Below are 19,903 nucleotides of genomic sequence, written 5' to 3'. Positions count from 1 at the left end.
ATTCTTCATTATGTAATGGCTGAGTGACATGCCGCCATCATATCTTTCAGCCTTATTGTTTACAGCTACAGGGTCATGTGACCTGCCTAAAAAGCAATGATTAGACACACGTGGATCACAGCGGGTTCTTGAAAGTCACAACAGCCAACATTCATTAATATTTAATAGTAAACTGTATACGTATAATTAGTAGACATTCGTGCATTGTAGACCAGCGGTTCCCAACCTGGCGTCCATGACCCACAAGGGGTCCGCATAATTTCATCTGCACTGAGATTTCCTACAAATGCTGTTAATTTTTTGCAAATAAAACTTTGTAATTAACCACTTTATACTTTTAATGCACGTATCTGGGTCCTGGCTTTTTTTTTTATGAAAAAAATGGTTGGGAACCACTACTGTAAAACGACCGGAGGCACAGCCTGGTCATGGTCTCAGGGTATATTTGCGTATTGCTTAAAATGAAAATGTAGTACTGTGAGTGCTTGCAAATATTTTGGCAACCTTAAATCTTGCAAGCTGACTGCAACAACTTCCCACAATGCCCCTTGAATTGCTATTATTGAATAGAATGAGGAGACACGCCCTAGTGTGCTTAACTTCAAATGCAACTGCAATGCATTCCAGGCTGCCTGCTGTTGCTGGACGCTGAGTTATTGGGTTGTTGGTCACTTTTTAACAAGCAAGGTGGACAAGGTTGCCAGATTAATCACAAACATTAAAACACATTTACCCAAAGGATACGACAATGATTTACAGTTTGTGTAGCACACAACACAGTCTAATTACTGGTAATAGGTATTGCCACGTTCGACTGAAGTTCACGAGCAGCCTTACAGAGAGGGGAAGAGGAAAAAAAAAAGGCCACATAAACTAAAACTGGGTTACCACATAAAGCACAACGCCTCTCTCTGCAACTGGGATTCGGGGTGTTCTGTCTAGACCAGAAGGTAGAACCACAGGCTGTCTACCACAGACAGGCGACATAAATATGACGTTAAAATGACAGACTACAAGCATAACATCTCCTCCTCCTCAGCAGCTGACGCTTGAACCACAAAACCGCAGGAGCCGCGATTCCACTGTAAACAGGACTGTGGCAACGAGGAGACCCCATTTTAATTGTAATACAAGACACACATTTGGAAAGCAGACCCGTCGCACTCATACGTGCGGCTCCTTCGATGTCAAAGAGCAACAACAGACTAAACTTAAAGTTGAACCCCTGAACTGTCTTTGACCCCTAGCTAGAGGGACAGGGTGTGTGTGTGTCTGCATTGTTTTGAAGTCCCTCCAAGAATCCTGCAGAAGCCTATAAAACCGAGCAATAAAAGCGGAGCACGCTCCCAAGAACCTCTCGCCCTGCTGACGCGGACAGGGTTTCAACCATTACAACAGCAACATCTGCTGAAAAGCGTACCCTGCGGTAACTACTGGCATTTACACCCAACATCTACTTAATGATGAGGCGTAGAGTAGCCCAGCACTAAACCTAGACTTGACCTTTGATGAAATTAGCAAACAGCTAAACAAGCACATTTCAATATATTTCCACAGCTAAAACAATAAATGCTGACTGGTGGCAGGAGAGGTGCATGCTGGGTAAAAGCGGGCAGGTGGAGTGGGATTTCTTTAAGCCCTCTTGCTCCTCTACAAAGGGGCTTTGGTCCTGCAGCTGGATTTGGCAGGCCGTGTTTACAGATATCCCATGTGACCTCCCCATGAACCCTGGTACACGAAGGAGAGGAGCCCCTTCACAAAGCGGCACTAACCCAGCCAAGACCGCCCCGTCATAAAAGTGAGGTGAACCAGGGAGATACACAAACACAAACACACACACACAAGCAGAGCAGGGCTGCCCCCATCTGCTTCATTCAATTACGCCGGAAAAACAAGCGGTAGCCAACCGCAGGGTGTGTGTCAGACAACACTCCAAACACTCTGCCGAGCACATTGTGACTGTGGTATGCTAATGACTGAAAATCCTATGGAGTCTGTTGCTCCAATGTCCATTAACTCATAAAACCGAGATCACAGGTTTAATGAACAAGGTTTGGTGGTTTAAAAAAAATAAAAATAAATATTCCAAATTTACAGGCAATATATTTTAAATCATATAAAAATACATTTAAAAGGTTTTGTACAGTAAAATCAGCTCCCTTCACCCAGCATATGAATGATCAGTAATTCTATTGCAAATCACTGGACCACAGTTGTGCATGTCGAATAGAAAGCCCTTTAAGTAAAAAGGCAAACTGTAATCCAATCGGTAATCCAAGCTGCTCTACACAATATACAAAAAAAAAAAATACACATCATCTAAATCACATTTCACACAAACCCAGTATGTTTGCGATCACGTATCAATGCGGGGATTTTTTTTTTTTTATCTCAATGTAAAAGCTTAAAAAAATATATATATATATACACATTTGTTTTCCAGCATTTTTGGCTAGACAGTGGTATCTGATGGGTAATCAAAACAAAATAAAACCCATCATTAATTCGGTGCTACAGCTAAATAAATAAATCAGTCAAAGGAAGCTCTTGACCTATTATATATTAGCAATCAGCAAGATTAAAAATAATTAATAACGACAACTCAAACACAGCATATTTCAAAATGGTTGTATGCAAACAAAAAAAAGTAGTCATTCTCTTTTTAATACTTGATAACACATTATATATTCATAGTTTTGCATTCAGTTCATTAGGAAATCCAGAAAAAAACTATGCTACCACCTCAGTGGTGGCCTAAAAAAAATAGACCCGTAATCGTCTGATTCCGTCCCCACACACTGGTCCCCGGGTGCCTGTCATGGCTGCCCACTGCTCACTAATGTGATTGTTTAAAAGCAGAGGACACATTGAGTCACTGTGTGCTGTGCTATCACTTTAAAAGTATGTCTCTCGGGACAAAGCCCAGACCTATGCAAAATGTGTAATTTAGTAAAACCCAATAATAAAAATATAAAAAAACCTAATAATTAGCTGTGAATCAGCTAAAAAAAATAAATACCATTTGGCATTGAAAAGCAAAGACAATATTTTGCACATTATGGAGCACAGACTGCTCCACAATATGCAAAACATGGACACTGTGGTGATGGAATTATTTTGCCAGGCAAGTTGTTGCCTTCTTTCTCCAAAGCCAAATGTCTATTGGATTGGACTCCAGTGCAAGATTTAGTGGTTTATTACAGAGATTCATCCTAATGGATTTATTTTTATTAAACAAATTCATTTTTATTATTTTACATTCCTGCACATTCAAGTATGTCCACACTGCAATCAAACAACAGAATGTATCATATGTATCAGAATGTAACTTAACCACCAACTAACCTCCATTGTCAGTCCTTTTCAGGGCTCCATCTTTATGAGGACACAATTCACACCTCTGCAAAACAGATAAAACGTTGAATTAATTAAAAGTAAAATCACAAGTAAACCATCAACTTCATCTGCTACCTTCTGCTCCATCTGCAAACGGGGGGGGGAAAGTGGAAAAATAATGGGTCACACAATTTACATACATCTCATATGTAGGGAATAGTTAACTAAGACCTTCTACCTTTTTTCTATGAACAAATATAATCATCAGATTAACCCCCCTCCTGTGCAGAATATAATAGTAGTTTGGTGGAAGTGAGGAAGGGCAAGAAAATGGCGGGAGTAAATCCATGCTGGCCTGCTTAGCAGAAGGTTTTAGGGAGGTTTAGCAAAATATGGCTTTGGGTTATTTGGATGAGAGAATTAGGGAAACAGCTGGACATGCAGTCACACTGAACGCTCCATGGAACGCAATGCGGTTCATGAAAAAAACGTAGAAAAAAAGTGCTATGTTCATGCCACTCAAACAACATCACAAAAAAATAAAAAATAAAAATCACAATGAGCCCAGTAAACAAGAACCGTAATTTTATAAATAATACAAGTCTCATCTCTTCACGAATAAAAAGCAGTCAGCAGCTTCTTGGAAAATGTTTATTTCCTTAATATCCATACCATTGAAAAGGACAAAGGACCAGCAAGTTCAAGGACAAAAACCAGGCCTGTAACAGCTGTAACAAAATAAAAAATGTGTACGGACAGGCCCACATACCAACGTGTTCACAGATTTTAAACTTCTGCCAAGAGCCTCGTCCTCCTCATCTTTCTGTCGGGTGCCGAATACTCCTCCTCCGTCAGGGGTCTGCCGATTGGGCTTTCTCCCCTTCCACCCCTTAATCTTTAGGGTCAAGGCAGGGATGGCAGGGTGCACATGAAACAAAGAGGGGGGCTAATTTTTAGTATGTGGACCCCCGTCACAGTAATACCTCCAGGAATCTGGACATCCAGCATTTTAGAGTTACACACAAAGACACACACACACACACAAAAAAAAATTAGCAGATGCTAAATGCTAATTAAGCATTTAGTTGACAAAGCGAGGCCTTCACAATGAAAAGCCCAAAAGTCCCCAATTAAAATTTCGCATCTGTGAATCTGTAACATGGAAGAGGCACATTGTAAAGTTTGGTGGTTTGATGAGTCTTCCTATAGGAAGGGGGAGGAAGAAGAACGGTTTAGTTTGTCTACAACACCACCACCACCACTAGGTCATAGGCTGACTGAGCAGGTGTTCTTGAATGTGGTTCACTGTTAGGAATAAAACCTTGGACCCTGTGTTTTTGCCATGCACCCACATTAAGGGTTGCGTAATGGGTTTCCCTCCTTCTGACCCTTTATGCGCCGAACTTAAACTGCCATCTTCATTTCATGCCTGCCCAACAACTCACACAAGTCGCATGCACGCTTCAGCAATTTAATGGCAGTTGAGCGCTCAAAGGAAATCTCCTCCACCGCTGCTACAGACGGGTCTTTTCTCTTCAACACTGTCTTGCTTGGCTGGGACTTTGGTTTCTTCCCCCTCAATTATTATAAGTGTAACAACTCCCAGGAAGCAATAGCTGACATTCAGCTTTAGCATAAGGAAGCCCAACGTCATGACAGCACCCCGATGTTGCGCCCTGAGACTGAGAGCCTCCTCTTCTACGGGACAATGGAAAAACAAGAGAGAAGGAGACAAAGGTCTAGCTTATCCTGTCACCAACACGGAGTGTTATGCTTGTTTTAGCTGACATAAGCCAGGATCCATTTGCATTTCTTCTTATTACTTGCCCATACACAAAAGATAAGCATTTAGTAGAATTAAAATTAATGCTGCTCAGAAAAATGACTTGCATTTATTTGCATAATTGCAATTTTTTTTTTTTCCACAACTGAGCAGAATGGATTAAACAATGCGTTTCTGCTTGTAGGACAGGAAGTGGTGAAGACCATCCTCATTATGGCATGCTCTTCATAAGTCATAATTGCATTTGCAAGATGCTGACAGTGACAGTGCTAAAAGCTTTTGAGATCTGTTGTTAGTTGGCACAACCCACTGAAATGGTGCGGTTCACATTTATAAATGTGTATTTCACAGTATCTGATACAAATGCGAACCGTACATTTTTTCACTGTGATTATGAGAAATCATATTTTATGTTTTAAGGGTTTAAGAGAATCAAATGGAACGTTTGTGTGTTGAATAGAAATCTTAATGAATGACCAAATTAATGTCTTAATATCTGTGTGGTCATATTCATAATCCCTATGTAAAACTTACCACCCTGGCTGCTCTCTCCTGGGATTCACATTTACGGCAGAACCAGGGACCCGTCGGGACTTGCACAATTCCATAGCAAGCTGCAAGAGGACAGAAAGAAAAATTAAATCAGCAGAGAATCGGCAGAAATGAAGCCTGTACCATCATTCATACCATCACCAGTGACTAATCAAAAGACTTGGATATTAAAACTGGAACTGGATTCAGCAATACAACAATGAACAGAAAGACATTCTCTTGATCATGTGACTCGTATTACGCAATAAAGTTCAAAGGTATTATTCCTTTTCCTTAAAGTACAAATACGATTTTTTGAGGATTGTCCTCTAATTTGATGGGGGAATTGAAGATCTAGTTGGATCAATACCTTAATTATTAAAACTTGCACTCTGGCCAACTGTGTCAGCTTTGCATGCCAGTGAGCAGCAGGACAGCAGGGCCACACTAACCATTTAAATGACTATGGGAGCTGGAAGTGGAAGTGTGAACGAATTGAATATCTGGAGAACACGCAGAGAAGATCCATTATGAGCAAAAGCTACTCCGGAGATTCAATGGAATGCTGTGTTCACTAATGTAAGTTGGTCCAATTAATAGTTGAACTGATAATTGGTCGTCGTCGTTGTGATACAAGAACAGCTCACAAGGCACACAACGAAATGCGTCTTCTGCTTTTAAACAATCATCCTTATCATTGGGCAGCCTTGTAGTGTGTAGGGACTAGGGGTGTTCAAATTAATCTTATAATTTAGGTGGACGATTCTGCATCAATGCAGTCCAGAACATAATCAATTATATCGTAATGACGTTGCCTGGTGATTTTCTGGCGGTGACAAAAAAAAAAAATCACCAAAAACTCATTACATTTGGACATTTACAGCATTTATCATACGCCCTTATCCAGAGCGACTTACAATCAGTAGTTACAGGGACAGTCTCTCTGGAGCAACTCAGGGTTAAGTGTCTTGCTCAGGGACACAATGGTAGTAAGTGGGATTTGAACCTGGGTCTTCTGGTTCATAGGCAAGTGTGTTACCCACTAGGCTACTACCACCATTACAAAGTAGTGTCAGTACTGACTGTGGCTGCCTGATCGGAGTACAGTGCCGCTCCAGGTAGGATTTTCTCACGACCAATTCAATCAAAGTGGGCTAGTGTTTGTTCTACCCCTTCAAAACACAAAGCAGGAATGGAGGAAAAGCTGATCTTAACAGCCTGAGTGTCAGGATAGCTACAGCACGACATTACCATCTTACCAGGAGTTAAGAAAAACACGCATATTTTTAGCACTGAGCCCCGCTGCAAGTGCAGAATTTTGAGCTCAACTGGCTGTTTTTTAAGAAGTGCAAACCTTGCACTGAGGGCAATGCATGCCGCGTAGTAGTTTTCTGCTCATAGTAGCAAACAAAGCGTCCACAAGAGTAATAGCAATATAGAGAATTGATGGGATGCATTGATCATCGTAATCGAATCATGAGACCAGTGAAGGCTCACACTGGCATCTTGGCAGTTCAGGATTTGAACCCGCAACCCATCGGTTCTCAGTCCGCTTCCTTACCGGCTATTAGATGGACCTAAAAACTGCTTAGGATGTCCGAGGTCTGAGGATTATAAGTAAATTCAGAGGAGGACTATTTATTATTCATCTCCTCTTTTCATGTTTTTCCCTCAAGAAAAAAGAGAGGACTTTTCTCAATGAGCCTAAACTTTTGAAGAGTAGAGTCTGACCGTTGAGGTGCATGGATACTGGGTTTTAATCAGAAAAGGGCCAGGCCATCAGAGATCAGCCACCAGATGGGCCACGCGGATTACCTCCTGGGTCTGGATGGTCAGAACTGAGAGAAACAGCGAAGAGGAAGTGAAGGCAGACCCGGGACAGACTGGGGGGGGGATTACAAGCGGCACCTGACCTGGAAATGCGCTGGGGGTGGGGAGGAGCTCAACGTATTAGCCAAATATAAAGACGTCGTGTCCCTGACGAAGAAAAATATTTAGATTCAGTTGACTTGCTTAAACCTGATGAACAGGACTGGGAATGTCAAATTAGACCAAGGCTCACGGGCTAATTTAATACAAACTAATACTGCACAAATGTTCATGCTGAACTGAACATTCAAAGAAATGGACGCACAAATCAAGTTTCACACGTTAATAAAGCGAGCTAAAGAAGTAAATGTAAGTAATATGAAGATGCCCCGATTAAACTTGAAACGGGTCTAAAATAAGAGCCCAGGAGCATTTGGGATCCGACGACGCGAACTGCACATCCAAGTGCAACAAGTGACCAGCAAGCTCCTCCAGCGGGGAGGGAGCGCTCAGTGACAGGCCCGCGGCTGACAGCTCTCCTCACCCGGCAGTCCGCATATCGCTTTACGGGACACGGTTCTCCAGCCCGCGTCATCCCAGCCTGCCAGATGGCCGCCTTATCCCGGCCAAACGGGAGCGAGGCGACGAGAAAAGCAATACAAGCAGCCACTCGGCGCTCATTCACCTACCACGCGTTCCAGGTCAATACGGCCACTTCCACGACTCTGGGCAAGCAGAGGAGGAGGGAGGCCGGCATTTAACATACGAACCCACAGCTGTGGAGCAGCGAAGGAAGAAAAACGCGACCTCTTTCACCCACGAACGCGCGTCCTGTCACTGCGACCACGGCCACTAGCCCACGAACTCACGCTAGCAGGCTAATAGCAGATAAATACAGGCTAGTGCTAACCGCTAATGGCTCCCAGTAACCGCGGAGCCCCCGGGTTCCGCGGAATTCACAACAGGCATCGGCTAATACGCAAGGCTGGACTATAGAACGCGAAGGGACGGCAAGCTAGCTAGCTAGCTAGCTAGCTATCTAACTACCGTAGCGGCGGCAGCTAGCGCGCTAGCAAGCTAACGTGTGTCGCTTTACGAACAAAACGAACCGACGGGGGCCCGTTTTCGCCGTCGCCTCGCCAGCGAAGCGGGTCTGTCGGAGGCGGGCGGCGTCCGAGCGCGATTTACCTTGGTGCACGGCGACGTTGCAGCCGTGTCCGTCGCAGTAAACCAGCGGGTTCTCGGCCCAGCCTCTCTCATCTGAGCATACGCAGCAGCCTCCAATCATCTCCTTCATATTACTCGCCAAACGGTCGTCTTCCGCTGCCAGCCGCGGCCCGCTGGACACCATCTACAAAGAAAGGGAGCGCGGCGCGGGCGTCTCATCGGCTCTCCATGCCTCTCCCGAGATCCCCGTTTAGGTCCCACTCTTCTGGAAGGCCATTATCAGCCGTGCTTTGCTCTCTCTCCCCCCCCCACAACAGTATTTTCGCTCGACACGGACACAAACGGGAGCTAGAGGCTCTCGGGAAGTAGGGGCGCGTGTGCGCATGCGCACGGCCGTGACAGAGGGGTGACTGGTGGTGGGGGAGAGTGTGTCTGTGTGGACCCTCGTGGCGTGTATTGCGCCATTTTTTTTGAGGGGGGGGGGGCGGTTCTGCTGCGCCACGAGGGTAGTTCCTAAGTAGACTTTCTTTAAGTGTGCGATCAGCATGCAAGACACACACACACACACACGCGCCAGATGTGGAGCACACCACTGCGACACATGCGCGTTGTTTTGTTGTCGCATGAACGTCCCTGGATGTCGCAGAGTTCATGCATTCCCACACATGCTGGAATAAGCTGGAGCCTCTCCCACTAACCCAGAATCGCAACCAACCATGTAATTGACCCAGTAAATGTAAAAAACTAGCATGCCTCATTACATTGAGATTAACAAGGTAATGTAATTATCCAGATGTATTTATAAATGATAACCAAAATGGACTGAAAATTATTATTTAAAAACAAAAATGTTTAAATGGTGACATGGCCTGTTGTCAGTTTCTTAAGAAAAATTTTGAAGCACTTCCTGTTTCAAACTGTATTCGGCAGACCACACTGAAAACGTTTCTACACCTTCACAACAACACGACAACATGTGAGAAAACCGACTGGAGAAGACATATCGCAATTTGTCTTTTTCAGACACACCTGGTCAAATATTTTAGCAGTTAAAAAATTCATCATCTATTTACGAGCAGAGATTCTGGAAAATGCATCTGAAATGAAGAATAAACCTCTTGATTAGAAATGAAATTTAGATAATTTGTGTAAGTATGTATTTGTGTGTGTGTGTGTTTATATCGATCTAGATAGATAGATAGATAGATAGATAGATAGATAGATAGATAGATAGATAGATAGATAGATAGATAGAAAGAAAAAGATTAGGACAGATCAATGCCTTCCTTAAAGTGGTAAAATATTTTTAACGTAAAAATATCTAAATGTGCACTGAGGCCTGTAAGAATGGCTGTATTTATATGACAGTCCTTGTGCCAGGACTGATTAAATTTGCCTGTCTTTGCTAAATCACGAAAGGGAATATGACAGCAGCCTGGCTGATCTGGCTTAGAACAGGCCCGTCGCAGGAACCTGGGTGGCACCGCTGTTCCCCACACGCCCGCAGAAGTTTATGGAAGTGGGTTTGGAGTAGCAACCACTCTGTTTCCAGGACGAAGAGCTGCTCCTCCAACCCTAGACCCTCATATTCTTCACCCCAGCGGGCGAGTGTGTGTGTGTGTGTGTGTGTGTGTGTAAGGGGGATGGGCAGAGTTCAGAGACGGTGATTCCAACTGAACCTGAGAGCTGCAACAATGGGATCTGCTTCAGAGCACGCTGTGTGGTAGATGATTCTTGGTTTGATGCAGATCTTCTGACAGTTCTGTGAGGGATAAAAACAACTCACTGATGGACATCAGTTAGATTTTTTTCTGACTTTGTCGTAATTGTGTAACTGGAGAACTTTGGTAGACAGGGAGGACAGCGGCTCGCCGTTCCTGATTTCATTTGGAGAAGTGCAGGTCCACACCCAAAGGATGTTCTCTGCGCCACACCTTTCAATTCCGTGGGACAAAATCTGAAGCCAAACCCACGTGGTTTATTGTAGCACAGGACGTGAAGTGCGTGATATTCCCGCGACGAGTTATTAACTGAAATAAAACACGGGCGTTTAAATCGTTTAGGAGAGGAAGGGAAAGGGCCTGAAGCCTTTAGCTGGGTTTGAATATTAATATTTAATTTAGTGAGTCGGGGCAACTCGGGTATTTAAAGGACTCGAGCGACAAAAAAAAACAAAAAAAAAACAGAGGTGTTTTTTTTAGGAAGTCCTGGGAATAAGTGGTTTGCGGGAACAACCTCGGAGTGTCCGGTTTCCACGGGGTGTGAAGAACAACATTTATTTTGTTAACAGTGACAGGCGGGCGGGGACAAAGGAAATTTTAGGGGGAAAACAACGAATCTGACCGAAGTGTTGAAAAAAAAATATATATTTACTTAAACGCGTTACAATTCAGGACACGCCTACCTCGGGGACCCAAAAACGTATTCAGAGCGCACGAAATGTTAAAAGCATGCTGAAGTATGACCGTGTGGCATTTCCCACGTTAGACTCGACGCGCCACGTAGCTGCTGGCACGAGCTGCGTTCGGCGCAAAGGCTTGTGGGTAACACGGCGGGGTGAAAGGTCGCCTCTTCAGCCCACCCCATCCCACTCGCACGAGGTGCGGAAAAAGCGGGGTGTCCCCGTCCGCGCTTATGTGCTTGCTTGTCCATTTTCTTTTTTTTCTGTTTCTGCTTTTTTATATATTTTTTTGGTATTTGGACGTTAATGCCCATTTTTGCACATGTTTGTCTTGTGTGTCCTGTGTGAAAAATCCAACATATCCACGTACAGGCACGCTGTTTGTCCTGTTTATCGGACGGAAAGGTTTAACTTTTCGCTTATAGAGTAACCTGTACAGTATGTAAGCTTTAGTTTTAGTTAGTGTAGTTTGGTGTGTATATACATATATATTTTTCTTTTATGATTACACTATGGAGGGGGAGTCTGTGTGAAACATTATTTCAGTACACGATATACTGTGTGTAATGTTGTACTGACAATAAACCAATCTTGAATCTCGAATAGAATCTTGAACTACGGTAACCCGCGTTACCGTACCCAACACACACACACACACACACACACACACACTTCCCACCCAGACACACTCAGTAGCGAAAAGCAGCTCCAGCCCTCTGTCTGTACGCGATTTCCGGAGTGTTTCTGGTCCCTACAAAGCTACAAAAAAAAAAAAAAAAACCCCGTGGTATTTTTACGCGGAATTTACGGTAACTTTGTTGTTACGTCCTATACCGGACACGTTTAAAAAAATGAAAAAGTTTGCAGAATTAAACATGAAAGTTCCTTTTAAAATGGTCTTTTTCAATGTGCGGGGCAACTGTGCCGCGCTGTTGTTCGCGCCGCTACCCTCCACGCACGGTCCTCTCCGGCAGACCCACCCCGAGCACTCGGACCCCCGCTCGGCGAGCCCCGACGTCCGTCCCGGGCTCCGCTGCGGGAAACGAGCGGGGATCCTCGCAGAAATCTACACAATCTTACCATGCATTTTTACGGTAGAAACGTGTTAACACCTAGATGTGCACGATAAAAAAAATCACTTGTTAAGTATCGATATACACTAATCATTCATATATATATATATATATATATATATATATATATATATATATATATATATATATATATATATATATATATATATATATATATATATATATATATATATATATATATATATATATATATATATATATATTCATATATATATATATATATATATATATATATATATATACATACATACACACACACACACACACACACATATATATATATATATATATATATATATATATAAACAAATCAATTTTATTGTGTATGTTTATACATATGTAAAATAGTATAATATATTGAGTAAGCATACGATTTTATTATTTACTAAAATATTAACCCGTCTTATTTACACTTGAGTCACTTGTACCGAAAACGTTTGGTCTTATTTCTGATTATTTTTGTTTTCAAATTGCTATTGTCTCATTAAATTGTCTTAATTTTAAAGGATTTGTTTTTTGCCATTATGCTGCTTTTTTGAAGACCGAGTCCCTGCTGGAGAAACACCCCGCTTTAAAGGGATTTTGATGGGTTTAGAACACGCACGGACGCATTAGAACCCACGTGCGCGCGGCCTCCGCTGAAGGAGTCGCGTCACGTCGCGTGCGCCGCGGCGGAGGATTGTGGGTGATTTGTGATGTAACATGTGAGGTGACAGCGGCCACGCCGGCCTGCCTGTCGCCGTCCGGCGGCCCTTCCGCGACCACACCCGCCTTGCTGGACCGCACGAACTCCCCGGGTCCTCGAACCGGGTTCCCCAACCACCGTCCGGGAGAACCCTGTGCTGCGGTACACATCAAAACGTGGTCGTCGATGTGATCAGTGGGACCCAGCAGTGTTTTTCTGCGTGGAGAATAAATTTAATGATATTATCTGTCACTCTGCGACAATAGCGCGACTCATATATCACTTATATATTGTGTATTTATAGTGTATGGTTTGTTGTCGTCATTCCATCGGGACTGCGGCCGAACTGGGAGAAGCGACCTGTGAACGGTGACCTGGCCTCCCCACCGTCCCTCCGATGTTTACGCAGTGGGCCACGGGCTTCACCCGACCAGCGTGGGCAGGTGGCCCACGACGCGGACCGCCATTACCTGTACATGCGACGGTGACCGCGGCACCCAAAACTGGGAGACGGAGAGCGGGAAAAGCAACAGCCAGGACGCGGGGCGCGTCCGTTTCACGCCGCCGCGTCTGTAAAACAAGACGTTGCGTGGACCTGCATGCGGGGTGTGTGTGTGTGTGTGTGTGTGTCATTGTCGCTTCACACTGTGTGTGCGCACACACACACACGTGCTCATACGCAGACGCGAATAAATTGTGCGCGCGCGTGTGTGTGTAAATAAATATAAACATATATAAAAAAAAATTATTTGATTTAAATTTGGAACCAGTGACTTACTTCACCGGGTGTTTTCAGCGTTTTCCCAACATGCACTTTACTTACTTTATTAGTAACTTTTTTACGCGCCTTTTACAGTAATAACTAATGACACTAATAAAATGTAAAATATGTATTTCTGCTGCTCGCTTTCTTTTACCTCTAGCGGGGAGCAACGACAAAACAGCGACCAGTGTGAATAAAGCTTTAATTTGCACCAGCAACCAAATAAATACGTAACAAAACCAAAAAAAGAAGACGAGACGGGCCCCGGCCCTTTTTTTTTTTTCGGCGGTATGGTAATCGGCCGTGGGTGGGGGTTGGGTGGGGGTGGTCGGAATATCCATTTTTATTGCATCACCTGTCAGCGGCGTCCAATCAGCGCGGGCTCCGGGGGCATTAATTGATGAAGGTGTCTCCGGACTCCCGGCATTTTATTTGCGGCTAAAGCGGCGGCGGGAATAGCAGCTGCACACTTCTCCTCCTCCTCCTCCTCCTCCTCCCCTCTCTCTCTCTCTCTTTTACTCCCAACACACACTCTCGCTCTCTCTCGCTCTCTCTCTCTCTCCGCTTTCTTCATCTGCTGCTCGCGCAGCGCCGCTCACCTTCCTCCTCCTCCTCCTCTCCTCTCCTCCTTTCTCTCCCTCTCTCTCGGCCGGGGGACCGCAGGTACCGGCCCGTCGGCACCATCAGAAACACGTTCCGTCAATCATGGGCCCGTGTCGGCGCGCCGGCCGCCCCGCTCCGTCCCGAACGGCCCGCTTCCACTCCCACGTCGCGAACCCGCGGCCGTGACGCGGCGCTGGAGATGTCGGCCGTCGCCTGCGCCCGGCTCAGCAAGAATGCCTTGAGATAAAAGATCAAAGCTCCTTCTCCTTTTTTTATTTATTCCTTTCCCCCCCCTTTCTTCCTCTTCTTCTTTTTCGCTCGATGTTGGGATTAATTCGCTGAGCACCATGGGAGACCTGGAGTGCGGCTTCGCGGAGATGCAGGGCGTCAAACTCGGATACTTGGTCATCGGGGGCAAGCAGATGTTCGCCCTCTCGCAGGTCTTCACGGACCTCCTGAAGAACATCCCGCGCACCACGGTGCACAAGCGCATGGACCACCTGAACGTGAAGAAGCACCACTGCGACCTGGAGGAGCTGCGCAAGCTCAAGGCGATCAACTCGATCGCGTTCCACGCCGCCAAGTGCACGCTGATCTCCCGGGAGGACGTGGAGGCTCTCTACCTCTCCTGCAGGACGCAGCGCCTGCTCCGGGCCAGCAAGCGGCCGGCGGCCGAGGCGCTGCGGGGCGGCGGGTGGCAGCGGAAAGTTTGGTTAAGTTTACGCGACGCCGATCTACCTCAGTGCTGCGGCAAGCCGCCGTGCGGGGACGCGCCGCGCCCGCCGCTCCGCGCCACCGACCCGCCGCGCGGGAGGAGGCGGCGGCGCGACGCCCGGCACGCGCGCCCGGTCCTCTTCGTCCCCAAGTGCTGCAAGGCGAGGCCGCTCGGCGGCTTCCACCTCGAGCACCAGCTCTACCTCGACCCCCGCGGCGGCTGCTGCAGCAGCGACTCGGAGTCCAGCGCCTTCTCCAGCCTCTCCAGCTCCAGCAACTCCGGGACGTCGGACGAGGACGAGGAGGAGGAGGAGGACGAATCTCCGTCGGAATCGTCGGACGCCAGCAGCGACGAGGAGAGCTCGTCCCAGTCCGACTCCAGCTCCGTCTCCAGCCAGGTCTCGGTGCAGAGCATCCGCTTCCGCCGCGCCGGCTTCCCCGCCCCGAGCGCCAGAGCGCCGCTGCTCCTGCAGCCCACCTTCCACTACAACCTCCAGCCCAGCCCGGCCCGGTTCTGCTTCGGGGAGCCCCCGGGACCCCCGGCCTTCGTCCCGGAGCCCATCAAGACGGAGGCCGAGATCAAGGTGGAGGAGCCGTCCGACGAGGACGAGCCGAGCTGGAGCGGAGCGCGGCGCAGGAAGATCCCGCCGCCGAGGGGCAGGAGGCCGCCGCCCGAGTCGAGCCCCCGGCCGGCCGAGTTCGGCGAGGAGGAGCGCGCCGCCGGGCGCAGGCCCACGCGGAGAGCCTTCAGCCTGCTGGCGAACTTCCCCACGCCCCCGTCCCTGGTGGTCGGCAGCGACGGCGACCTGAGCCCCGCGTACTCGCTCAACTCCCTGCGGGACCCGCGGCCGCCGCACAAGTCGCACCCGGTGTGGAGGTGGCAGCTCGGCGGCTCCGTGGTCCCTCCCCCACCCGGCCAGAGACTCAGGAAATGCTGACACGCGTGGATCACGGGGGGATTTGCCCGGACTTCGTGATCGCACCTCTTGGAATTATCATAATTATAATAATAAAGAAAAAAGCGCCAAACGAGCTGCCCCCCCCAGCCATTGGCGGTGGTATTGCAAAAAAAAAAAAAAAATCTATTGTTCCTCGCTCCTCGACCTGTTGGATTACTGTAAAAAAAATCTGAATAATTTGAAATGCTTGGTTTTTTTTTGTACTGGTCTCGGGTGGAGTGGACATGCTGACGGGACCGTGGGTTTTATACGGATTGGCATTGTATCCTGATGATCGTTTCTTTTTCTCTTTTGTATGCCTTTACGCGAGAAACAAAGAAAACCCCCAATGTCGACAATCAGGACCCCCCCCCAGGCCCTCCACCTTTCTGTTGTACCAACTATCTCCAGCCAAGCACACACCTTATCACGTGACGTCATCAAGCGTACAACAACAACAACAACAACGAGAATAAACAGGAAGGAACTTTCGAACATAATTCCCCCCTTTCCAGGAGAACAATGACACACGTAGCTCGGCCTGTAACGTGATTTTTATTATTAGTATTATTTTATTAGGCCCGTGATTGTTAATAAACCTCAGGCGAACTGAGCCTTTCACGCCCATTTGCTATTAATGATTCATTTCGTAAAAAAACAAAAGAAGGTATTTTTTTACGAGCCATGAACCCCCCCGCTCCTAAAAAAAAAAAAAGAAGCGTGGATTTGTATGCGTGAGTGAAGACGTGTCGACTCCGAGTCATAATCACATGAGACTGACGAGTGATGATGATGATGATGAATGTACTGTATACTGCACGCAAACTCGCCTTAGACTCTCCTCCTGATACCGGAACAGCATCATGTCTGTTTCCTACACGGTGCTCGTCACGGAGCGTGTAAAGAGGGTTTTTAAAGGAGCCCGCGCATCTCTCCCGTGACCCCTGACCCCTGAGCGGGGACGGCCTTTCTGCGTCGCTGTTTTTGAATGGTTGGGGAGGGGTGTTCTGTTTGCCCCCCCTCTGGTTTTGTTATACTTGAGGTGAAGTGATGATATGAAATTTTGATGTCACTGGTTTTATATATATATAAATATTTATTTTTGTGAATCTTTTTTTTTGATGATGTTTTGTTGTGTGTTTTTTGTATACTGTTGTTGTGTGTAGGGTAAATGCACTCGACATGTAAACTTGAATGGTGGATCCTGAAGCACTTTCCCTCTTTCTTATGAAATGTTCATTAAAAAGGATTTGCGTGATGACGTCACCGCGGTGTGCTTTTGCTACGGGGATCACGTGACCCCGGTAAACACCGAGTAGTGAAAGTGAAGTGAAGAGATTGCCATTGTGATACACAGCAGCACAGCGCACGGTGACACAACGAAATGTGTCCTCTGCTTTCAACCATCGCCCTTGGCGAGCAGTGGGCAGCCACGACAGGGATTCGAACCGGCAACCTTCCGATTCCTTAACCGCTGCAGCAGAAATGAAAAAATACTACGTTTATATATGTGTGTGTGTGTGTGTGTATTACAGAAGAATTTGACGCGCACGCGCGTGGGCGTGGTCGCCTCTATCGCGATATTTTCTTACAGCGACGATTTTCCAGCAGACACCCGACACGAGCCTTTTATTATCATACTTTCATTCCATTTTAATCCGAGATAATTGCCTGTATTTGCTACTGGTTATTGGTGTGTGTGCGTGTTCTTTTGTTATATCTAATTTGATGAGTTCGACTTCGGCTTTCCGTCCACGTGGCTGCTGTTGCTGAGAGGAGCGGCCGCTGCGGCCCAAACCGCGGCGACCCCGACGCAGCTGCATCCGGGTCATCCGCGCAGCTGCTGACTGGGGGGGGGGTCATTGGGTATAAATACGTACATTCAGCATTTTACGTCAGCTGCTTTTCCAAATGAACTTTCTGCGGAGACGTGTGTGTGTGTGTGTGTGTGTGTGTGAGAGCTTTACGATTTCCCCCCCGATCAAAAAAAAAAAAAAAAAACACATCGCCGTCACGTCACGTAACGCATTTATTATTCATGTATTACAGCACCGCCTGTTTCATATTTCACTGCGACCATTAAAATATTATATTAAATTAGCAACAGGAGATTGTTGGCGGTAGGTTGTAATCTCCGCATGGAGCAGGCTGGTGTTGTATCTACCGGGGATTATCACACACACACACACACACACACACACACACACGTTTTTTTTTTTTTACTTCCAGTCAAATAAATCCTACTTAGCCAAATAATATATGTCTACTACTTACCTAACTCAGCCTCACCCCAAATTCAACCTCACCAACCAACAAGAGCGGCCGCTCTGTTCGGGTTCCTGAAGTCAAACCCGGGACCAAGACGGAGGTCTTCTGTGTTTTTACGAAGACATAAAAACAGTATGGCTACAATCTACAGCAACATAGAGACAGAAAATATATCTAAATATACATATACACACACACACACACTTATATAAAAAAAAAAACTATATATATACACACACACACACACACACACACACACACACACACACACACACACACTTATATAAAAAAAACGATATATATACACACACACACACACACACACACACACACACATATTCTCACACATACTCAAATAAAGAGAAGAATCTGGTCACATCAGCCTAGGAGTTTTTTGCAAATTATAGTAATGATAAATTGTGGATAATTGTGGATGTAAAAACGAGGCCTCGTCAGTCTGGCCCACGTCGCGATTCGGGCTCCATTTTTACAGCCAGGATCTACCAACAATTCGACTGAAGAAGGACCCCGCAATTAGAGAAGCATGCGTGGTGGTTAATTATGCCCTCGGACTTTTTCTGCTCCTTACAATTTATTATTTGGTGAACCTGTACAAATCCATGCACGCACATGCGCGTTAGTGTAGTAAAATCACGAATTACACTGCGTCTATGCACGTTATATATTGGCCTTAAACGTGAATTATCTTTATTTATTTCCATGTTCCCGCCAATTAGATAAAAACCGACGTCCGACCTGTCCTCGTTCGTTTAGTTACCACACACACACACACACACACACACACACACACAGCGCTTTCCGCATCAATATTGCTCAGAGCCGTGATGCCACGGAACCGGTCATTTATTTCGGGGGCCTGTGAGCCGAACTCCGGCCGGGACGAAGGAGGGAAGCCTGCTAATCTACACACTCGGCGGCCGCGCACGTTTAATTCGAAACACGAATTTATTCGTCATGGACCGTTTATTTGACGGCGCGTCTCAGCTTCTTCTTTTTTTTTTTTTTTTTTTTTTTACTCGGTTGCAACTTTACCTCGAGGTTTCAAAACTTGAGAAATAAAAGAGGATAAAGGGCGACCGCATAAAAAGGGGAGAAAACGGGGGTGCGCTTTTATGGAACGGCCGTTCCCGCGTCCCCGACATTCTCACCGGGAACGCGCGTCCCCGCCGCTCGACACAGTCTCGGTCTTTTCGGATCGACGGCCTCTACGCGTACGCGTGTGTGTGCGTGTGTGTGCGTGTGTGTGTGTTTGTGCGATTAATCGAATCACCGCCGCTTATGTAAGCGGCATTGGCGGATAAAAGCGGCCGCACGTCGCTTTGCTGCGACACGTTTTCGCGGCGAGCCGCGGCGGCGGGAGGCGAGACTCGGTCTGCTGTCGCCCCCCAGCGGCGGGAAGGGGGCGCGGCGGGGGTCCGTCTTAAAGGGGAGGTCTGGGGGGCGGGGCCACGGCTTAAGGAGGAACGGGGAGATTACGACAAACGAACAAGCCAACAAACCAACCCGACACGGCCAGGCTCTTCGTCTATAGACGAACAGTTCACAGTCCGCCAGAAATATCACAAAATATACGTTTCACGATTTTCTTTCAGATTTCAGATTCTTTTTTTTTAATACTTATCGATTGCTTGCAGCGCACGCAAACCGAGTTTCTAAAAAAAAAAGGATGGTCTGAAATCGCATGACTTTTTAATTTATTTTAATAAGAAGCATCGCGCAACACGTTTTAATAAAAGTACATTTATTAACACAAATACTGACGCCATCGACGTATTTGACTCTTGCGACTA

General features: G+C 46.3%; 2 protein-coding genes across 12 annotated transcripts in view; one reads left to right on the top strand and one right to left on the bottom strand.

Annotated features, from left to right (window-relative positions):
- mllt10 (MLLT10 histone lysine methyltransferase DOT1L cofactor) overlaps window positions 1-9,527 on the bottom strand; it is a 39,957-nt gene extending 30,430 nt beyond the window's left edge. For 2 of the 11 annotated variants that reach the window (XM_028968095.1, XM_028968111.1), the window contains exons 1-4: window positions 8,648-9,526; window positions 5,654-5,733; window positions 4,106-4,231; window positions 3,346-3,400 (exon numbers count right to left, since the gene is read on the bottom strand). In XM_028968095.1, the coding sequence (XP_028823928.1) occupies window positions 3,346-3,400; window positions 4,106-4,231; window positions 5,654-5,733; window positions 8,648-8,810 (424 nt within the window). In that variant the 5' untranslated portion in view covers window positions 8,811-9,526. Of the gene's footprint in view, window positions 1-3,345; window positions 3,401-4,105; window positions 4,232-5,653; window positions 5,734-8,647 lie in introns of all 11 variants that reach the window. The other 9 variants (XM_028968076.1, XM_028968102.1, XM_028968108.1 and 6 more) reach the window with 7 other exon arrangements.
- Window positions 9,528-14,149: 4,622 nt separating this feature from the next.
- Window positions 14,150-15,921, top strand: skida1 (SKI/DACH domain containing 1). The gene has a single exon (XM_028966321.1). The coding sequence runs from the start codon at window positions 14,520-14,522 to the stop codon at window positions 15,822-15,824; it is 1,305 nt and encodes a 434-aa protein (XP_028822154.1). The 5' UTR covers window positions 14,150-14,519; the 3' UTR covers window positions 15,825-15,921.
- The last annotated feature ends 3,982 nt before the right edge of the window (window positions 15,922-19,903 follow it).

Source organism: Denticeps clupeoides, chromosome 2, assembly GCF_900700375.1.
Source record: "Denticeps clupeoides chromosome 2, fDenClu1.1, whole genome shotgun sequence".
NCBI classification, from domain to species: domain Eukaryota; kingdom Metazoa; phylum Chordata; class Actinopteri; order Clupeiformes; family Denticipitidae; genus Denticeps; species Denticeps clupeoides.
The sequence above is the reverse complement of the archived record's forward strand: the minus strand, read 5'-3'. Positions and strand labels throughout refer to the sequence as shown.

Coding starts and splice junctions, on each gene's coding strand:
- skida1 (XM_028966321.1), top strand. CDS start 14,520: ATGGGAGACCTGGAGTGCGGCTTCGCGGAGATGCAGGGCGTCAAACTC.